This window comes from Mesoplodon bidens (assembly GCF_964165515.1).
Source record: "Mesoplodon bidens genome assembly, chromosome: 15".
In the NCBI taxonomy this organism is placed as follows: domain Eukaryota; kingdom Metazoa; phylum Chordata; class Mammalia; order Artiodactyla; family Ziphiidae; genus Mesoplodon; species Mesoplodon bidens.
Window position 1 is genome coordinate 58,141,828 of NC_138171.1, and position 19,130 is coordinate 58,160,957.

At 50.3% G+C, this 19,130-nt stretch overlaps 1 protein-coding gene across 1 annotated transcript in view; it reads left to right on the forward strand.

Annotated features, from left to right (window-relative positions):
• Window positions 1-3,044: 3,044 nt before the first annotated feature.
• TEKT5 (tektin 5) overlaps window positions 3,045-19,130 on the forward strand; it is a gene marked incomplete at its 5' end in the record, with an annotated part of 39,530 nt that continues 23,444 nt past the window's right edge. The window contains 5 exons of the mRNA XM_081256222.1: window positions 3,045-3,614; window positions 6,424-6,507; window positions 7,160-7,230; window positions 13,513-13,656; window positions 17,499-17,721. Of these exons, the coding sequence (XP_081112348.1) occupies window positions 3,045-3,614; window positions 6,424-6,507; window positions 7,160-7,230; window positions 13,513-13,656; window positions 17,499-17,721 (1,092 nt within the window). The remainder of the gene's footprint in view (window positions 3,615-6,423; window positions 6,508-7,159; window positions 7,231-13,512; window positions 13,657-17,498; window positions 17,722-19,130) is intronic.

Genomic DNA, 19,130 nt, shown 5'->3' on the forward strand with positions numbered 1-19,130 from the left:
GCTCCGGACGCGCAGGCTCAGCGGCCATGGCTCACGGGCCCAGCCGCTCCACGGCATGTGGGCTCTTCCCAGACTGGGGCATGAACCCGTGTCCCCTGCATCGGCAGGCGGACTCTCAACCACTGCGCCACCAGGGAAGCCCTATCCATTTCTTTATTCATTTAACAAACCCAAATTTTGCACCTACTATATTCCAGGTATTATTCTAAGTGCTGTGGGTACAAATATGAGCAAAATCAAATAAGGTCCTTTCCCTCATAGAACTTATTTCAGGGCCCCACTACCCCAGGTGTGGTCTGTGGACCAGCCTCACCTGGGAGCTTGTAGGAAATGCAGCACCTCCTGCCTTGCCCCCAGCTCTACTCAATGAGAATATGCATTTTAATCCAATCCTCAGGTGATTTGTGGACACATTCACGTGTGAGAGATGCAAATTGAAAGGACTAGATGGGGACTAGAGTCCAGGTGAGACACACACAGTATTGTTTTTAGAACTTAAAACAAATGCATCATAAATAAACAAGACCTTGGGAAAAGCAATGGTTCAGGAGATGCTCTGATTCACCCCCTTAACCCTGAGTCTTCACATTTGGACAATCCACAGCATGGTATTTTTGTTTGCCTTTCTTATCACCCGGTATTCTTTTACATTGCTCACTGTGGTGGACAGAATAATAGCCCCCCAAAGATGTCCATATTCTAATGCCAGGAAACCTGTGGATATGTTACCTTACATGGTAAAGGGGCCTTTGCAGGTATGACTAAATTAAGGATCTCCAATGGGGAGATTACCATAGATTATCTGGGTGGGTCCGATGTGATTAGAAGTGTCCTGTAAGAAGGAAGCAGGAGGGTTGAGGGAGGGGGAGAGAAGATGCTAGCTGCCGGCTTTGAAGATGCGGGGAGAGGCCACAAGCCAAAGGATGCAGGCAGCTTCTGGAAGCTGGAAAGGGCAAGGAATCGGATTCTTCCTGGAGCCTCCAGAAGGAACCAGCCCTCCTCACACCTTGATTTGAGCCCCTTGAGGCTCATTTTGGAATTCTGACCTCCAGAGCTGTAAGAGAATACATCTGTGTAGCGTCAAGTCACTAACTTTGTGGTGATCTGTGACAGCAGCCATAGGAAACCAATACACCACACTCACCTACGGCATGATTCCAGTTTCTTTTTTCTGAGGAAACATTGGTATATAACGTTATATTAGTTTCAGGTGTACAACCTAATAATTCAATATTTGTCTGCATTACAAAGTGATCACAGTAAGTCTAGTTACATGATTCCAAATTTAACAGAACGCTTTTTTTTTTTTTTTTTTTTTGCGGTACGCGGGCCTCTCACTGTTGTGGCCTCTCTCGTTGCGGAGCACAGGCTTCGGACACGCAGGCTCAGCGGCCATGGCTCACGGGCCCAGCCGCTCCGCGGCATGTGGGATCCTCCCGGACCAGGGCACGAACCCGTGTCCCCTGCATCGGCAGGCGGACTCTCAACCACTGGGCCACTAGGGAAGCCCAACAGAACGCTTTTTGATGATCATAACAATCATAACGTTTCTCTAGGTAATTAGTGTGACTTCAGAAAACGTGGACGTGGAGTCTGGCTTTTCCACTTCCTGGTAGGTGACCTTCGTGCCTCTTCTCTTGTGAAATGGGGAGGGGGGGTGGGCTGAATCACGGTCTTCCCACTGTGCTCTGTGGAGCCCTAGGGACTCAGGGGGAAGGGACCCCTCCCCCACCTCCGGCTCCCTCCAGCCAGAGCACCTTAGGGCTCTGTGTCATGTGCCCTGCCTCTGTGCAAGAGTTTATCTGAAGACAACCTTCCATATTAGAGTGTTTTAAAACCACTGCATTTTAAAAAAATGTTTATATAAAATGTTGGCAGAAAAATAGAAACTCGACTTCACTGAGATGTTCTCTGAGCTCCCTGCCAGGCCCACTGCAAAGCACATCTACAGCTTTTATATGGCTCTCCTTATCCTCAGGGGAAGCAGCACTACCTGAGCCATTTCCCAAGACTAGCTGTGTGCCCTTGGGCAAACAAATGCACCTCTCTGAGCCTCAGTTTGCCCCCCTGTAAAATGAGGGCTCGAATAACGCCCACCTCCAGGCGTGAGCAAAAGGATTACATGAAATGATGTGGCAAAGTGTAGTCTAAGAATAATAGTAACACCAATAACAACTGCTGATCACCCACTAGGTGCTAAGTACCTTGTTCTGCCTTTACTTGATTCTCACAGCGTCCGAGGGAGACACAATCCTGGGCATTTTCCAGGCTGGGAGAGGGGACGGAGCTGGGATTCCACTCGAGGGAAAGGCCTCTTCTGCCCGGAGAGCACTGAGCTGATTTCCCCACATGCGAACTTCCTGGCCATGGGAGCCCCTCAACCGCTGTCACTGACTCAGTGACTGACATTTCGTAAGCGGGTTGGAGTGGAGGCCAAGGCAGTGATCTGCAGATCTGATCAAGCCTCTCCCCTACTCTCCACACCTGTTAGCACAAGTTTGTGTGCCCCATGCACAGTGAGGCCAAACAAACCGAAATGTTGGAGTTTGGAGCAGAGAAAGGTTTATTGCAGGGCCATGCAAGGAGACAGGTGGCTCAGGCCCAAAAAAACCCCCGAGCTCTCCGAAAATTTTCGGCAAAGAATTTTTTTTTTTGCGGTGGTATGCGGGCCTCTCACTATTGTGGCCTCTCCTGCTGCGGAGCACAGGCTCCGGACGTGCAGGCTCAGCGGTCATGGCTCACAGGCCCAGCCACTCGCTCCACAGCATGTGGGAACTTCCCAGACCGGGGCACGAACCCGCGTCCCGTGCATCGGCAGGCAGACTCTCAACCACTGCACCACCAGGGAAGCTCTGGTCTGTGTTTTGATTGTGATGCTATGGCCCGGGATGGGCAGGACCTCTATGACTTGGCACTGTTGTCATAAAGCCCGGGGGAGTGGGGCCTTACTGGGACCCCTGCTCACTTGCCCCAGCTGGGTGCCTTCCTGTGGTGCCTTGGCCCCCTTAGGCACAGTTTTGCCCTAGCGGAGCTGAAGGGGGAAGATGGAGTTTCTTGGAACCACTCAGACTGCCAGTTACTGTGGCCCCAAGAAAGCCTGTGGCATCAGTGCGCTGCCCCCAGTTGCGCCGGCCCCGGTGATCCAGGGGTGTTACCAGCCCTATTACCTGCCTGGGTACCGCTACCTGAACTCATGGAGACCCAGCCTCTTCTACACCAACACCCAGACCTGCCTGGACGAGGGAGCCACGTGCCGCAGCGCCCTGCAGCTGCCCAAAATCCTGCCGGCTGGCCGCTCAGCGCTCCTCTGTCGCTACAGCCCCCATGACTGGGACCAGTCCAACCAGCTGCAGATACGCGCGGCCGAGGCCTCCCGGCTGCGGGCTGGCCAGCTGATGGGCGACTCCATGCAGCTCATGCAGGATAAGGACCAGCTGACGCGCCAGATGCAGGAGGGGACCTGCCGGAACCTGGGCCAGAGGCTGTCAGATATCAGCTTCTGGAAGTCGGAGCTGAGCTATGAGCTGGAGAGGCTTCTGAACGAGAACCACAGCCTGGATGCAGTCAAGAGGCGGCTGGAGTGCGCGGCCGAGGAACTGAAATGTCCACTGCAGGTGAGTGTGGGGTGCGGGGCGGGGGGGCCTGACGGCCGCTGGGATACCACCCCTGCAATGCAGCCCCCCACACTCCCCTTGAGTGAAGATCAAGGTGATGGGCGCCATGCAGCTCAGTTTGAGCTGCATCATCATCTATAATCAGCTTTAAGCTTAAAAAAATATATATATATATATATAACTTAGTCAATTGACAATAATCCCAGTCCAATCAGGGTTCCTCAGACTGAATGGAATTTCCTTTTCTCCTTGGGGTTACATCAAAATCACAGGGATTTCATAAAGACATCACAGCATGTGTGTGTGTATGTGATGGTCTTTAGAAGATGTGCTTCAAATAACTGCTCTATTTTTCTCTGTAGCCCTTAAGACCTGCGAACATACTGTACAATTTACTTATTGTTTTGCTCTACACACTATTATATAGGCACCATGAGGGCAGGGATTTGTCTGCTTTTTCACCAAGGGCTGCTCTTCAGCTGTGGGGGACCAGTATGTCTATGCTGGTCCTCAATGAGCAGTGTCTGTGCTGATTGCCTGTCATCTAGACCAATGTTCTGAATATCTTCCCATCCTGGCACAGTGTGTGGCACACATCAGGCACTCAAGAAGAATTTGTTGAATAAATGAATAAATATCTGAATGCGGACATCCTCCACACTTTGGTTTCCCAGTCTCCAGCCATATCCTGGAGCAGTTAGGATAGCTTTAGGCTGCATGTAAACAGCTATTTGAGTACAGCAGCTCAGCCAAATAGGAATTTCATTTTCTGTTATGAGAATTCCAGAGGAAAAGAGAGGAGGATGCTGCAGCCTCCACGTGATACCAGAAGGGACCCAGCCTCCTGTCTGCTTGGCCATCCTTAACACGGGGCTTTTGTCCTACTACTTTCAAGGATGTTTCAGATCTCATATTGCAAACTCCCACTTGCCAGGAGTATTTGGAAATTCTCAGTCGAGGCAGGAGGATGGGTAGGCAAGGGGCAAAATGCCAACTGTGTCTGTCCCTTTTTACCAGGGAATATCACTTTTCCTGAAGGTCCGTTATGGGAGTCCATTTTTAGTCCATTTGCCAGAACTCACGTGGGCTCCCTGGGTGCAGAGGAGTCTGGGTAAGTGAGCATTTTTCACTGGGTCCTGGAGTGGACACTGGGTGAGGAACTGGCATTATCTGCCTTTGCTATGGGAGATCATTGTGATCACACAAGATGATGTTCTGCTGCTCCCTGGAGTGTGTGCGAATGCAGAACCCCTGCCTGCAAACCTCCTGTAGCCGTGCCTGCTCTGTGTCAGGCGTGGGGGCTTCTGTAGGAGAGGCCCTACCTCCATGTTTCCCCTGGAGACAAGGCACAGGTTCTGACCACTATGGGATGGGGATCCCTACTGTTTCCCTATGCCCCCAGGTTCCCCCCCGGAAGGACAGTGGGCAGGGCTGCTGCTCAGAGACCCAAGGCAGAATCTGAAATCTAGCACTCCTCCCCTCTCCCCGACTCTCTCCTCACTCCCCCAGCCTGTCTGGAAAGCCCAGCTCTGCCCCATCACGTGGCCCCCTGTGACCATCACATGGGGGCACAGGGACCAGAGGCATCTCACTTCCATCCACTTGTCTCCAACTCCAAGGTTACCACCTCATTCCAGGTGCCTCTCAATGGACAATGGTGACGGCCTCCTTCCTGGCCTCCTGACCTCTGGCCCCTCCAACGCATTTTCCAGACAGCAGCCAGAGGGATGGTTTTAAATATTAAACTAGATCTCTTCACCTCCCCACTAAAACCCCCTCAGTGGCTTCCTAATGCATCCTAGTTAACATCTGAATTCCTTGTCACAGGCCCAATGGCTTCCTGTCTGCTGCTCCTCCTACCCCAGGGCCTTTGCACTGGCTGTTCCCTCTTCCTGGTGCATTATTCCCATTCATTTCTGCTGCTTCTCGTAATTCAGGCCTCAGTCTGCCACCTCCTTAGAGAAGTCCTCCCTGACCACCCTGCTGGTTATTCCCCACCCACCCACAGCTCCCTGTTTTCACCACAGCCCTTATCACAGTCAGAAACGATTGAGTTTCTTTCTATGTTCATTTGTGTGTGTTCTCTCTCTTCTGTTAGAACTCCATAAGAACAGGGACTGTTTAGTTCACTGCAGTGTCCCCAGTACCTTGATGGAGTGTGACGCAGAGAAGGGGACAGTAAATTCTTGTGGCATCAAGTGCTCCCCCTCCTTTCTGAGTTCCCAGATACATTTGCATCCCAACACCAGATGCCGTGCTCCCCTGCCTCCTTCTCACTGCCGCTGCTCTTTGTGACATCACAGACCAGTGACCCATCACAATTCTTTGACAGTCTGCTGCTGCAGGAGCTCCACTGAGCAGCCACTCCCCTGGCTTCTGTTCTGCTCTGTTCATGTCCCCATGACGGTTATAAGGTCTATGTGGCAGGGTTCCCTGGGTCTTACTTGGCCTATGTCACTTTCCAAAGCTCTTCCCCCATTTAGAGATCTCCAAAAAAGGGTGTTCATCTATACTCACAGGTAATTCTTATTGACAGTATTCTAAGCGCTTTACATTTGTCAAACTAACTTAACCAGCATGGCCAGCTTGAGATGTGCACTGATTTTGCACCCATCTACCATCTCAGCATCCCTCACTGATGGAGATGGGGAGGCAGAAGCCCACCCAAAGGCACAGTGATGGGGCCACATGAAGCATCCAGGTTTCCCAGGAATGAAACAGACCACGGCAAAGGTAGATGTGAGTCAATTCTGCTCAGGGTCTACATACAGCTGCAGGGAGAATACATGATTCCCCACGCCCCCTACAGGTGGCCCTGGAGTGTCTGTACCAGCGAGAGAAAAGGACGGGGATTGACTTGGTCCATGACAACGTGGAGAAAAATCTTATCCAGGTAAGATGCCCCCCTGGGTCTGGCCAGCCCCGTGAGGGAGGAGGGAAGGCCAGCTGGTCAGAGACGTTTCTGAGCTGCCTGTCAGGAGCAGAAGCCACATGTGTCACCCCATGCAAAATTAGGGCTCAGAAAGCGTGGGTGGGGGCCTAGGTTGCAATTTAGACACAGTGAGAAAGGAGGTCATTTGACCCTCAGTCTTTTCCCCTCCAAAATGGGCATCATAACAGTAATACCAATAAATAACAAAAGTAACAGCCAGTGTTTACTGAGCACCTGTTATATGCCACACACTGTATCACTTCATATGCATTATTTAATTCAATGATAAAATATGAATGTATCATATTTTATGATAAATAAAGGGTCTATGAATGAACGCTTGGTGCATAGTAGGTGCTGCATTTTCTTTTACTCTGGAAGTATATAAAAAGAAAGGACAGTAGGGCAAAGAATGTGCAGCTTCCACAGTCGACCCTCAGGTGCCTGGCCCGGGGATCATGCTGGTCGAGGCAGGAAATGGACCCCACCCTGACATTTCACCTTGTGGGATGGAGGGTGGGCAGTGAGAGGTGAGGGGTGGAGCACTGGCCTGGGAGACAGGAGGCTGTGAGTTTCTAAGGAGCCGCGCTCTTTCTGACATCTTTCATTGCAGGAAGTAGATTTGCTAAAACGTTGCCAAGAACAGATGAGAAAACTAGCTCAAAGGATTGACATCCAGATGCGGTAAGAGCTGCTTTCTCTCCCTTTTCTCGGAGTTTGTTTTGGGTCTCCCAGGTTTCGGGGGTCTCCAGGCGGTTCTTTTGATCAGTGGTGTGCTGGTAAGCTTTTTTTTTTTTTTTTTTTTTTTTTTTTGTGGTACACGGGCCTCTCACCGCTGTGGCCTCTCCCGTTGCGGAGCACAGGCTCCGGACGCACAGGCTCAGCGGCCATGGCCCACGGGCCCAGCCGCTCCGCGGCATGTGGAATCCTCCCGGACTGGGGCACGAACCCGTATCCCCTGCATCGGCAGGCGGACTCTCAACCACTGCGCCACCAGGGAAGCCCTCTGGTAAGCTTTTAACAACCAGCTCTCCCGGAAGAGAAAAACGTCCTGATCTGTCGCATTTGTCAGTTTCAGCGATGTAAGTGCTACCAACATGGCTGATCTCAGTCTATCAATATGATGTTACTGAGATGCACACTATTGATTTTCATGAGTCAGCAGAGCCTTGGTGGTCCTTGTTTGCAGTGAGAACCTTGGCAAAAGAAATTGGCCTCACTGAGGCTCCTCTTAGCCTGTGGCTTCCCCATGCGAGTCCTGAACTTTGGGACATGGCAGAGAGTGGGTGGCACTGGGCATCAAGGTGCGGGGCCCGGGCCTCTCCAGAGGGGAGCTGGTGGACACCTTGGGCCACTGTTCCTTTTAGTCTTCAAAGGAATCAGCTTTTTGTTCTTGGAAGATTATGTGACTGGTATCATGACAAGGCAGGAGGCTCCCCCATAATTAAAGGGAGGCTTGAGTTTTACCGGGCTTGGGACCCATAAATGAGCCCTTGGCACCCAGCTCCCCAGAGGCAGCAGCCTTTCCACCCGGCCCTTGAGCTGGGCACTTGCCTTTAACACTTGCAGGCAGGCTGCTCTGCTGGTTTTTCCTTCTTGTTTACTCAGATACAGCTAACAAGAGATGGGCTGGCAACCTGGCCAGGGCTGCCCCTTCCCGCTGTGTGGAGGACGTAGGCAGCTTGCATGGGATGCTAAGGGGTAAGGAAGCTTGCAGATAGGCTCTGGGAGCTTGGTGCCCTGGTTTGTTCTTCCCCAGAAACAGCAGTCGCCCCTACCTCACACACACACACACAGACACACACACACACAGCAGCCCCTCGACTCCACTGAGGCTGTAAGAATGGGTGGCAGAGGCAGGAGAGAATTATCCTGTAAAAATAAAATAAATAGCATCCAGGACAGTGTTGAAAGAGCTGCCTGCAGATCTAAGGGTGTGGTCAGGGGCAGATGAGTTGGGAAAACCCAGGGAGACGTCAGAGGTGGAGAAAAGTCGACATGAGGTGCAAATACAGCAAAACCCAGGGAGACGTCAGAGGTGGAGAAAAGTCGACATGAGGTGCAAATACAGCAGTGACTGAGGTGACAGTCGAGTGGGCGAAAGCACGTTGAATTCCGTCATTTTGTGCCTCTGTCTTGACTTCTTTCAACCTGCCACTTGGACTATGTTTGCCTAATAGTCGTCTATACATTAATCCACTTTAAAAAACCCCTTCGATACTTGTACTTAAACAGGAACGTTTTAACAAAGGGAGTTCTTTGGGCAAGCAAATGCCTTTATTGTCTTTTTCTTGCCCTATGTTTACAATCACCTGTTTTTTGGCAAAAGAGCATGGTTTTCCATTTGTGGTTGACATGGGGCTGTGACAAAACTTGGTGTTAGAGTGACGGGAGGGCTCAGGTGTGGGAAATGGGACAGTTGGAGCCGGAAGAGTGAACAAAAGCCCAGGCTTGAAACTGGGGAGCTGGACCCCGGAAGGGAAATCTTGAAACTGGGGTGGGTGGAGCGCTGCTCGTGCAGGAAAAGTAGAAAGATGAAGACGGTCTCGTCGACTGGGAGACACAGAATGAGAGACACAGTGAACTCTGATGTCAGAGGGGAAAATAGACAGAAAGAGAAAGACCCGAAGCTGTAAACAGAGAGATGAGCAGAGAGACAGAGGGACAGAGAGGGACACAGACATGCCAGACAGAGAGAGAAATCAAGAGGTGAGAGAGATGAAGAGATGGAAAGGGACAGACACAGAGAAAGAGGAAAAGAGAGCAGGAGAGGCTGGGAGGAAAGCAGTGGAGGCAGTGGGGGTGGGGAGGGGATGAGAGCGGGTGGAAGGGACTCTCCCCTTGGCCAGGACCAGAGGCCCAGTCACCCTGGAGAGAGGCCCTTTGACCTTGGGCAGCGGCCCCTTTTCAGAGGACACCTGTCATCTTGCAGGGAGGAAGCTCTTGCTGCCGGGGCAGCCTAATTAACCTAGAAGTGGCCAGAGCCTCATCAACAGGGCAGAGCTCAGTGTGACCTTGCCCTCGGGGAAGCTCTGCTGATGACCTGCTAGGGTGGCCGCCCTGGCCCCGGGCAGGTGATGGGCTGTTGACTCATGGTTTTCTAGGCGAGGCCTGAGGCCTGCATCTGCTCAGAGCTGTGTCCTCACCTCACCAGGTGCCCCAGCAAAGCAGAAAAGGCTTTCCTGACTGGGCAGGAGCCAGGTTCAGGCTTTTCCTTGTGGGCCGACAGCAGGGTGAGTCTTGGCACTGGCCAGGCTCTCCATCTGGGGGAGATGGGGCTGTCGTCTCCCTCCCCAGGCCTCGTTAGCCAGGGCCAGGAGGCTGGACCAGATGACCTGGGATTCTGAGGCCCCAGGTTCCCCTCTGATGCTCTGGCACATTTCTCTTCTACATTCTGGTCTTTCTTCACGCTCCACCTCATGAGGCAGGATGGGGCCCCATTTCCCCATGGCTCTGCCAATTCCAAAGGCCATAAGGGCCCCAGGATGGCTCTCCTTGCTCCAACATGACCCTCTCTGCATCCTGATGGGTGCAGACCCAGCATGAGGGTTTAAGTTCTTTGTTCCTGGCCTGTTTGAAACCTCTCACCAGCTTTCAGTATTCATAGCAGAAAAAAAACGTGGCAGAAAGATAGAGACAGGCAAGGGAGAGGTAGAGAGGGACACACACTGAGGCCCCGAGACAGAGAGAAACCAAGCAAGAGGAGGCAGAAGGAGATAAAGATGAGAGAGACAGAGGGACAGAGACAGGGAGAGGAAGGGAAAGGAAGGGAGAGGAAGGGAGGGAGAAAATTAGATGCAGGAGGGGAAAGAGAGACACCGATGCGAGACGCGCACCAAGCACTTTAGTTGCCTCTGGACATCAAACTGCTCAAAGTTATTCCCTTCTCCAGTCTCTTTTAATTCCTTTAAGACATCAAGGGAATCTAAAAAAAAACTGGTACAGGACTTCCCTGGTGGCGCAATGGTTAAGAATCCTCCTGCCGGGCTTCCCTGGTGGTGCAGTGGTTGAGAGTCCGCCTGGCGATGCAGGGGACACGGGTTCATGCCCGGGTCCGGGAGGATCCCAAGTGCCGCGGAGCGGCTAGGCCCGTGTGCCATGGCCACTGAGCCTGTGCATCTGGAGCCTGTGCTCCACAACGGGAGAGGCCACAACAGTGAGAGGCCCGCGTACCTCAAAAAAAAAAAAAAAAAAAGGAATCCTCCTGCCAATGCAAGGGACATGGGTTCAAGCCCTGGTCCAGGAAGATCCCACATGCCTCAGAGCAACTAAGCCCAAGTGCCACAACTACTGAGCCTGCGTACCACAACTATGGAAACCCCCGCGCCTACAGCCCATGCTCTGCAACAAGAGAAACCCCTGGGATGAGAAGCCCGCACACTGCAACGAAGAGTAGCCCCCGCTTGCCACAACTAGAGAAAGCTTGCGCGTAGCAATGAAGACCCAATGCAGCCAAAAATAAAATAAATTTAAAAATTTAAAAATTTAAAAAAAAGAAAGAGAGAAACCACAGCCTAATAAAAATAAATAAATAAGTAAATGGTACAAGTGAACTTATTTACAAAACAGAAATAGAGTCGCAGATGAAAAACAAACTTATGGTTACCACGGGGGAAAGGGAGGGAGGGATAAATTGGGAGAGTGGGACTGACATATACACACTACTATATCTAAAATAGATAATTAATAAGGACCTACTGTATAGCACAGGGAACTCTTCTCAATACTCTGTAATGACCTATATGGGAAAAGAATCTAAAAAAGAGTGGATATATCTATATGTGTAACTGATTCACTTTGCTGTATAGCAGAAACTAATACAACATTGTAAATCATCTACACTTCAATAAAAATTTTTTAAAATAATTAATTTTAAAAAAAGACATCAAGGCAAAACTCCCAATCAATGCTTACGTGTCTTTAATTTCCTTTTTTCAACCAAAAAAGAAATAGAAAAGGTTTCAGGCTTAGAACCTACTGGAGACAACAGATTCTAGCTAGCATTCTGTTAGTGTTTACTTTGCATTTAGGTTTGGAAACAGTTACTGGTTTTCTTTTAAAGACAGTGATGTAGATTTTTCCTTTTGAAATACATTTATTTATTTATTTATTTTTAAAACATCTTTATTGGAGTATAATTGCTTTACAGTGGTGTGTTTCTGCTTTATAACAAAGTGAATCAGCCATACATATACGTATTTCCCCATATCTCCTCCCTCTTGCGTCTCCCTCCCTCCCTCCCTCCCTATCCCACCCCTCTAGATGGTCACAAAGCACTGCGCTGATCTCCCTGTGCTATGCAGCTGCTTCCCACTAGCTATCTATTTTACGTTTGATAGTGTATATATGTCCATGCCACTCTCTCACTTTGTCCCAGCTTACCCTTTCCCCTCCCCATGTCCTCAAGTCCATTCTCTACATCTGTATCTTTATTCCTGTCTTGTCCCTAGGTTCTTCAGAACCATTTATTTTTTTAGATTCCATATATATGTGGAATACGGTATTTGTTTTTCTCTTTCTGATTTACTTCACTCTGTATGACAGACTCTAGGTCCATCCACTTCACTACAAATAACTCAATTTCGTTTCTTTTTATGTCTGAGTAATATTCCATTGTATATATGTGCCACATCTTCTTTATCCATTCATCTGTCGATGGACACTTAGGTTGCTTCCATGTCCTGGCTATTGTAAATAGAGCTACAATGAGCATTGTGGTACATGACTCTTTTTGAATTAGAAATGCATTTATTTATGTATTTTATTTATTTATGATTGAAAAAAGAAAGTTAGCAGGTAAATAATAGTACAGGTACTTTGGGAATATGGCAAGAATCATGAAAGTGGGTCTCCAATGTCTGGAGTCTTGGCAAACAGTGACATTTAAGTCTAAACTTAGCCAAGATACCAGCCCTTCAGGCTCAAGTCCTGTCCCCACCCCATTGTGTTCTCCTCACCTGGCTCAGTCCCAGACTCCACCCACTCCCTGACTCCACCCACTCCTGACCCTGCCCAGTCCATGACTCCACCCACTCCCTGACTCCACCCAGTCCCTGATTCTGCCAGCCTTTTGAGCTGCTTATGGGTCCCTAAATACCTGGATGTCTCTAGCTTCTCTGCTTTTGCACATGTGGTATCCTCAGCTTGGAATTCTCATCCCCCCAACCCAACTTTGTCCATAATATCTGCTCCTACTGTTATGAAAACCCAGCTCAGACACTCTCTGGGGAAGCCTTCCCTGACCACCCCTCCTCCAGAGTTAATGGCTTCCTCCTCTGTGTATCCTTTTTGAACCTGCACTGTTGCTCTTTTCATTCTTTCTTTATTTTTTACTGTATTTATTTACACAAATCCATGAGCAACTTGAAGGTAGTGACTGAGGCTTATTCATGTCTTTTCCCTCTGTGCCTGGCATAGCATCAGACACAAGGATTTGTGGACCAATTTAAATTGAAACCTGGCTTTGTCCAAAGTGTGAATTCATATCTTCTATATTAGGTCAGCAAACTACAGCTGGAGGGCCAAATCTGGCCCACCACCTGTTTTTGTAAATAAAGTTTTATTGGAACACAGCCACAACCATTCACATACACATTATCTGTGTAACCATAATGTGTAACCATACACATTATCTATGCCTGTTTTCCTACGTAGTTGAGTAGTTGCAAGAGAGACCATATGACCCATAAAACCTAAAATATGTAGTATTTGACCCTTTACAGTAAATGTTTTCTAAGTGACAACAGGTCTGCTTGGATTAGGAGGAGGGTGGGGGAGTGCAGGGAGGCCCTGGGTGTGTGGGGGGGCATCAAGGTGGGAAGAGGGCTGGAAGCCACTGGGGGTGGACCCTCCTGGGGGTCCAGAGGCTTGGCTTCCAGCAGTGGCTCTGCACCGACCTCCCCTGTGACCTTGGGTGAGGGACGCTGGGTGAGTCCACAATTTGGGGACATGTCCTTGCCCCCACAGGGATAACCGGGATGCTCAGCATGCCCTGGAGAGGGACCTCGAGGACAAAAGCTCAGCCGAGTTCATCGATGAGAAGTGCCTTAACCTACGGAACACATCAGATTGCATCAGCTTCTTCCACGGCGTGGAGAAAATTGATGGCACGTAAGTACCGGGCAGTCAGTCCTCACCTGGCCGTGCCCGAGGACAGCAGGGGTTTCTGGGTCTGATCCTGCTAAGGAAACGTAAAGGGGCATCGTGCACCAGTCAAGTGTGAGGCCGTGTGGTTGAGTGAGGATCCTGAGTTACAAGCTACAGAATCCGATTCTGGCTAACTTAAGATGGAATTTACTGGAAGGCTGTTGGGCAGCCACAGACTCCAGGGGAAGGCTGGAGGGGAGGTTCTGGCAGCCTGAAGGAGCCAGTGAGAGAGAGCTAATCGGCCTTGTTGTTGGAGCACCACTGTCTTTCCACGCTTGCCCCACTTCACCCAAGATCCAAATTCCAGCAAGAGAGGGCAAGGTATTGGCTTGTGAGGGTCCCACAGCTGCTGCTGCTGAGGCACCTGGATTGGCAAGTCCACCAAACAAATTCCAGGAGGAATTTCCAGGAGGAGGAGGAATTTCTCCTCCTTCTGGAGGAAGAATTCAAGTTTGGTTGGCAGAGCCAACTGATGCCTGCCCATGCTGGCAGTGGCTTAAGAGTGGATTCTGGAGCCAGGTTGTCTGCCTTCAAATCCAGCCTCCACATTAACCCTCGGGACAAAGGATTTCATTTCTCTGGGCCCCGTTTCATCACCTCTACCACTGGGATAAAAATAGCACCCACCTCCCAGAGTTGCTGTGAGTGTGGAAAGGTGGGCGTGTGAAGTGCTAGGCACAGAGCCTCGTGTCAGGGAATGACGACGGCTAACATTTATTGAGTGCTTGGTGGGCGACCTCATTTTCTCGTCACAACAGCTATGAGGGTGGCGCCTCCTGTCTGCCTGACACTGCCATGGGCACGTCCTAGCATCACGGAATTGCGTGCAGAACGAAGGCACGCTTTCCCCATCGGCAGTCCAAGGTCTGGGATAATGAGGGCTGGAGAGAGATGCTCTGGGTACATGCAGAGGGTGAGGTCTATCTTGGTCCCTTAAAAAAAAATCTCCAGCACATAGCATTGTGCTTGGTACATAGTAGGTGTGCAATAAATATTTGTTGAATGAAAGAATGAATAAAAGGGGGAAGGGAGGGAGAGGAGACAAGGAAAGGGAAGGTCTTCTTGGCCCACACCAGGGTCACTTTCTGGATCGTAGTAAATATACAGGTGTTGAAAGGACCCTTTGGGGTTTCCTGCGATGACAGCTCCTGGGGACCCTTCTCCTCCTCCTGACAAGGTTGACTGCCCATGGCGCTGGCAAAGTGAGCAAGACCTCCACGGGGCCTAGTCCTCTCAGCCACAGCTGCCCACCTGGACAGGGAGTCTGGAAGTTTCCCTTCCCAAACAGATGCCTCCCTGAAAGCTGGGCAGCCAGGCTGGCTGGCAGAGACTCCGATTTCCGTGCCCAGGAGGGGTCTGCTGTTTAAAGTCCTCCATCCAGCGACTCCAGCTGGAAAGCCAGAGCTGCCATTTGTGACTCATTTCTCCCCGGATGTATTAGCTCAGGGCTTTGTATGTGAGGTTTTCTTAAAGCGGGGCCATGTCTGGGCAGGTAACAGGACGTTTGGAGACTCTGCGTTGCCGTATCTCTGTTCACCGAAGGTCTCATTGCCACGAATTAACCACTGATGATGAAGATGAGGATGAGAGCTGATGCCTTTTACCTGCTGTTTGCTATAGGTTGGACACTGTGCCGAGCGCTTCCACGGTCTCGTGAACAATAAACATTTATCAAGTGCTTACTATTGTCAGGTGCCGTGATAGGGGTTTCACAGTTGGTCAGCAACCCTGGGGGTAGGTACCATTTTTATCCCCATTTTACAGAGGAGACTAAGACTCAGAGAGGTGCAGTGACTGGTCCAAGCTCACACAGCGAGTGGCAGAGCCACGGTCTGAGCCCACGTTGGACACTGGGCCTGTGTTTTACCATAGCGCCTTCCTGCCTCCCCAGCAAAGCCTGCTGGGTCCTATGTTTTTAGAGGACACAGGCTCCAGAAAGCACGTTGCCCCTGCTGAAGCACATCACCTGTGAGGAGACAGGCTGCCTCGGCAAATTCCCCCAGGGACAGTGTGATGAAGCGGGTTGTTTTCCCTGGGGAGCTCGGCTGTCTGCTCCAGAGGAGGGCTTAGCGGCTGCTGCCCTTGACCCTGACAGTGTCCCACTGAGCAGTGGGAGGTACCCTCAGAATAAATCCGCAGGTCACTCTCTGCTGTCCTTGGCGCCTCGTCATTCCTCTGTTGATGGTGAGTGGCTGTGTGACCTTGGAAAAGAAGACACTTCACCTCCCTGAGCCTCAGGTCTTCGTTGGGTGAAAGCTCTGGATCAGACTCAGTGCCCTCTCACATCTTTAGAAGCCCAAGACCTCTCCAGAGGCTTGATTTTAACTCCTGCAAAAGCCAGACAAAACAACCACATTCACTATGCAATCTAAGCGTGCTTTAAAATGTCCTGAAAGAGACTTCTATTTCAGATGATTGAATCTCTTTTTTTCCTACTGCCTGAGAATAAAAATCTGCTTTATTTTAAGAACTGGAGACTTCCCGGCTAGAAAACACCTTGCAAAGTTATTTAATCTGGTTTATCCGGAGACTGAAGTCAGCTCAAAGAAGCATGTGTCTCTGTTTCTCAAAGGGTTCCCAGAGGAGAAAACTCCTGTACAATAGTTGATTGCTTATTGCCTGAATTTATATACTCGGCCAGGAAGAACTTTCTGTTCCCTAATCTGAATCCCTTATGTGTCACTGCCTCCAAGAAGCCTTACCAGTCTGCCCTTTCCCTAGTTTGCCCTTTCCAATATAGCCTGAGCTCCATTTGTCCTCCCAGATCCATTCTCTAGCTGCCTTGCTGTGAGTCCTATAGAGGAGCCTGCCCTCTACAAACTGCCTCTCCTGGGTCTTTGCCATCTGGTTCCCAGTTGGGTTCAGCCAATAGGAGGGTCACCAACATGAGATGGAGGAGAAAGGTGCTGGGGATTTATTCTACATGGTCTCTCTCTTGCCTTTCACACCTGGGGTGGTGACAACTTCGTGCATTTGCTAATCTATGAGCACCTCAGCGCTATCTGAGAATAAATTCCATTTATTTCCTTTTATGGCCCTGGCTGACACGTAATGACCCACTCCATTTGTCTCTCTTCCATCATCCTGCTTCTAAATTCTTTCATAGAACATAACACAATGTGTGAACATCTTCTTTATTTATTGTCTATCTCCCCCGCCTCCCCTGGAAATTTATCACTATGAGGTCAGGGATGTTGCTGGCTCTATCCCAAGTGCCTAGAACAAGGCTTGGCATGCGGTAGGTGTTCAAAGAACATTTGTTGAATGAATAAGTCAGTGCAAGTAGCATGGCCACAGGCTCATCCCTGAATTGAAGCAGCCCTGCAGCCAGCCTCATGCCCCATGCCCACTTCTTGGCCTGTCTCTGTGTTTTTGGTGACGGTGGAGGGAGTGTTAGAGAAAAAAGCTCTTTTGGGGAATCTCTCCTCTCCTACAACTCACCAAGTGCCCTTTCGGGAAACCAGCTAGTCTGCACTTGCCTCATCTATAAATGAGGTGTTTGGATCAGCTCAGTGGCTCTCAACTGGGGGCAATTGTGCCTCCTCCCCCAAGGGACATTTGGTAATGTCTAGAGACTTTTTTGATTGTCACAACTGGAGAAGCGTTACTACTGGCATCTAGTGGGTAGAGGCCAGGGATGCTGTTAAACATCCTACAGTGCACAGGACAGCCCCCTCCAGCAGAGAATTATCCTGACCCAAATGTCAGAAGTGCCAAGGTTGGGAAACTCTGGATTCAGCGATCTCCAAGCCTGCTGGAGACCCCCGACTCCTCGCCTGCTAAGTTCGCTCTCATGCCTCTTGCAGGATCTCCGTGCCCGAGACATGGGCCAAGTTCACTAACGACAATATCAGACACTCGCAGAACATGCGGGCCAACTCTGTCCAGCTGCGGGAGGAGGCCCAGAACCTCCTCGATGTGTTGTTGGATCAGACGTGGAAGCAGTTTACCAGCACCAATCTGGCCTTCAATGCCCGCATCGCCGAGGTGACAGATGTGAAGAACAAGCTGCAGATGCAGCTGGCTAAGGTAAGCAAGATGCCTGTGAGGACCACCGTCCATGACGCCAGGCCCCTGGCCCTCGCCCTTGGGTCTCAGCAGCTTTTGGTCAAGCTGCCCGCGCCGCTGCTGCTGCTGAAATGGTCCCAGCAACCCATGGTCTATGAGCCTGTCCACCCAAAAGGGGGCAGAGGCTGTGAGCTTCCTTTGGGGGATTCCAGCGTCTTGGGGGTAAATCTTCTTTGCTCACTGGATGATGGAGCTTGGAGCTTGGCCTGCCTGTCACAGCAACACCCAAAGGTGTTGCCGATGGCCCCCAGGTCTCTTTTCTCCATCTGAGCCCATGTGGCCAAGCGTGACCAACGAGGGTGGGTGCCAATATCGGAGCCCCAGGAAACGGGTCTGAGCGGGTCTTTTGCGCCCACATCAGCATCTTTGGAAATGTAACCTCTTGACCTTCAAAGGCTTCAAGAGCATCAGGAGGGGTGGGGTGCTTTTTGAATTTGAGGAGCGGGAAGGACAGCCTAATCCTGCCACCATCTCCTGCTGTTCCCACACTGACATGCCCTTTTCCTGCTCCTGTATTTGAACGCGGCATGCTGTTTCCCACCCCTGGGGGAGTCCTCTCTGCATGGAATTTATACTCTGCTCAATTTAGAGCACCTACTGGGTGCCAGATGCTGTGCTAGGGACTGGAATGAAAAGAGGAGTCACACAAACAGTCCCCTGGTCCCTGTCCTCAGGGGATTTATATTCTGGCCAGGGAGCAGTGGTGGCTGCAAAATTTATACGCAGGAAGGACTTAGGGATGACAATCTGGTTGGAAGGGGGTAGCGAGACAGGGGACTAGTCTTGAACCTGAACTTGCAAAACAGTACCCCTTTTTACTGTATATATATTTGGGGAGGTTTAGTGGGCTGCAGGCAGGGTTTCATGGAATTTACAGGGGCAGTCTAAGCCCACCCACATAGGGCACCCTTTGGCCTGGGGTATGGAGAAACAGATAAAACAGAAGTTTCTCTAAAATAATTGCAAAGCTGTGATAAGTGTTAATGTGAGAGGAAGCAAGGAGATTCGCCAGAGATTCTCCTGGAGTTCTTACACCAGGTAGATCAGACAGGCAGGTGACATTTACATTAAGAGCAGAGGATAAGGAGTTAGGCAGCCAAAGGATGGTGTGGGGCTAGTGTTCCCAAGAGGATGAATGTGGGATGAGGCTGGAGGAGGGAGCAGGCACAGGGACCTCCTGCGGCTTCTTTCTTTCTTTCTCTCTCTCTCTCTCTCCCTCTCTTCCTTCCTTCCTTTCCTCCCTTCCCTTCCCTCCTTCCCTTTCCTTCCTTCTTTCTTTCTTCCTTTCCTTGAAAAATCATTCTATTATTGTGATAAAATATACATAACAAAACATTTGCCATTTCTTAGCCTGTTTGCGCTGTTATAAC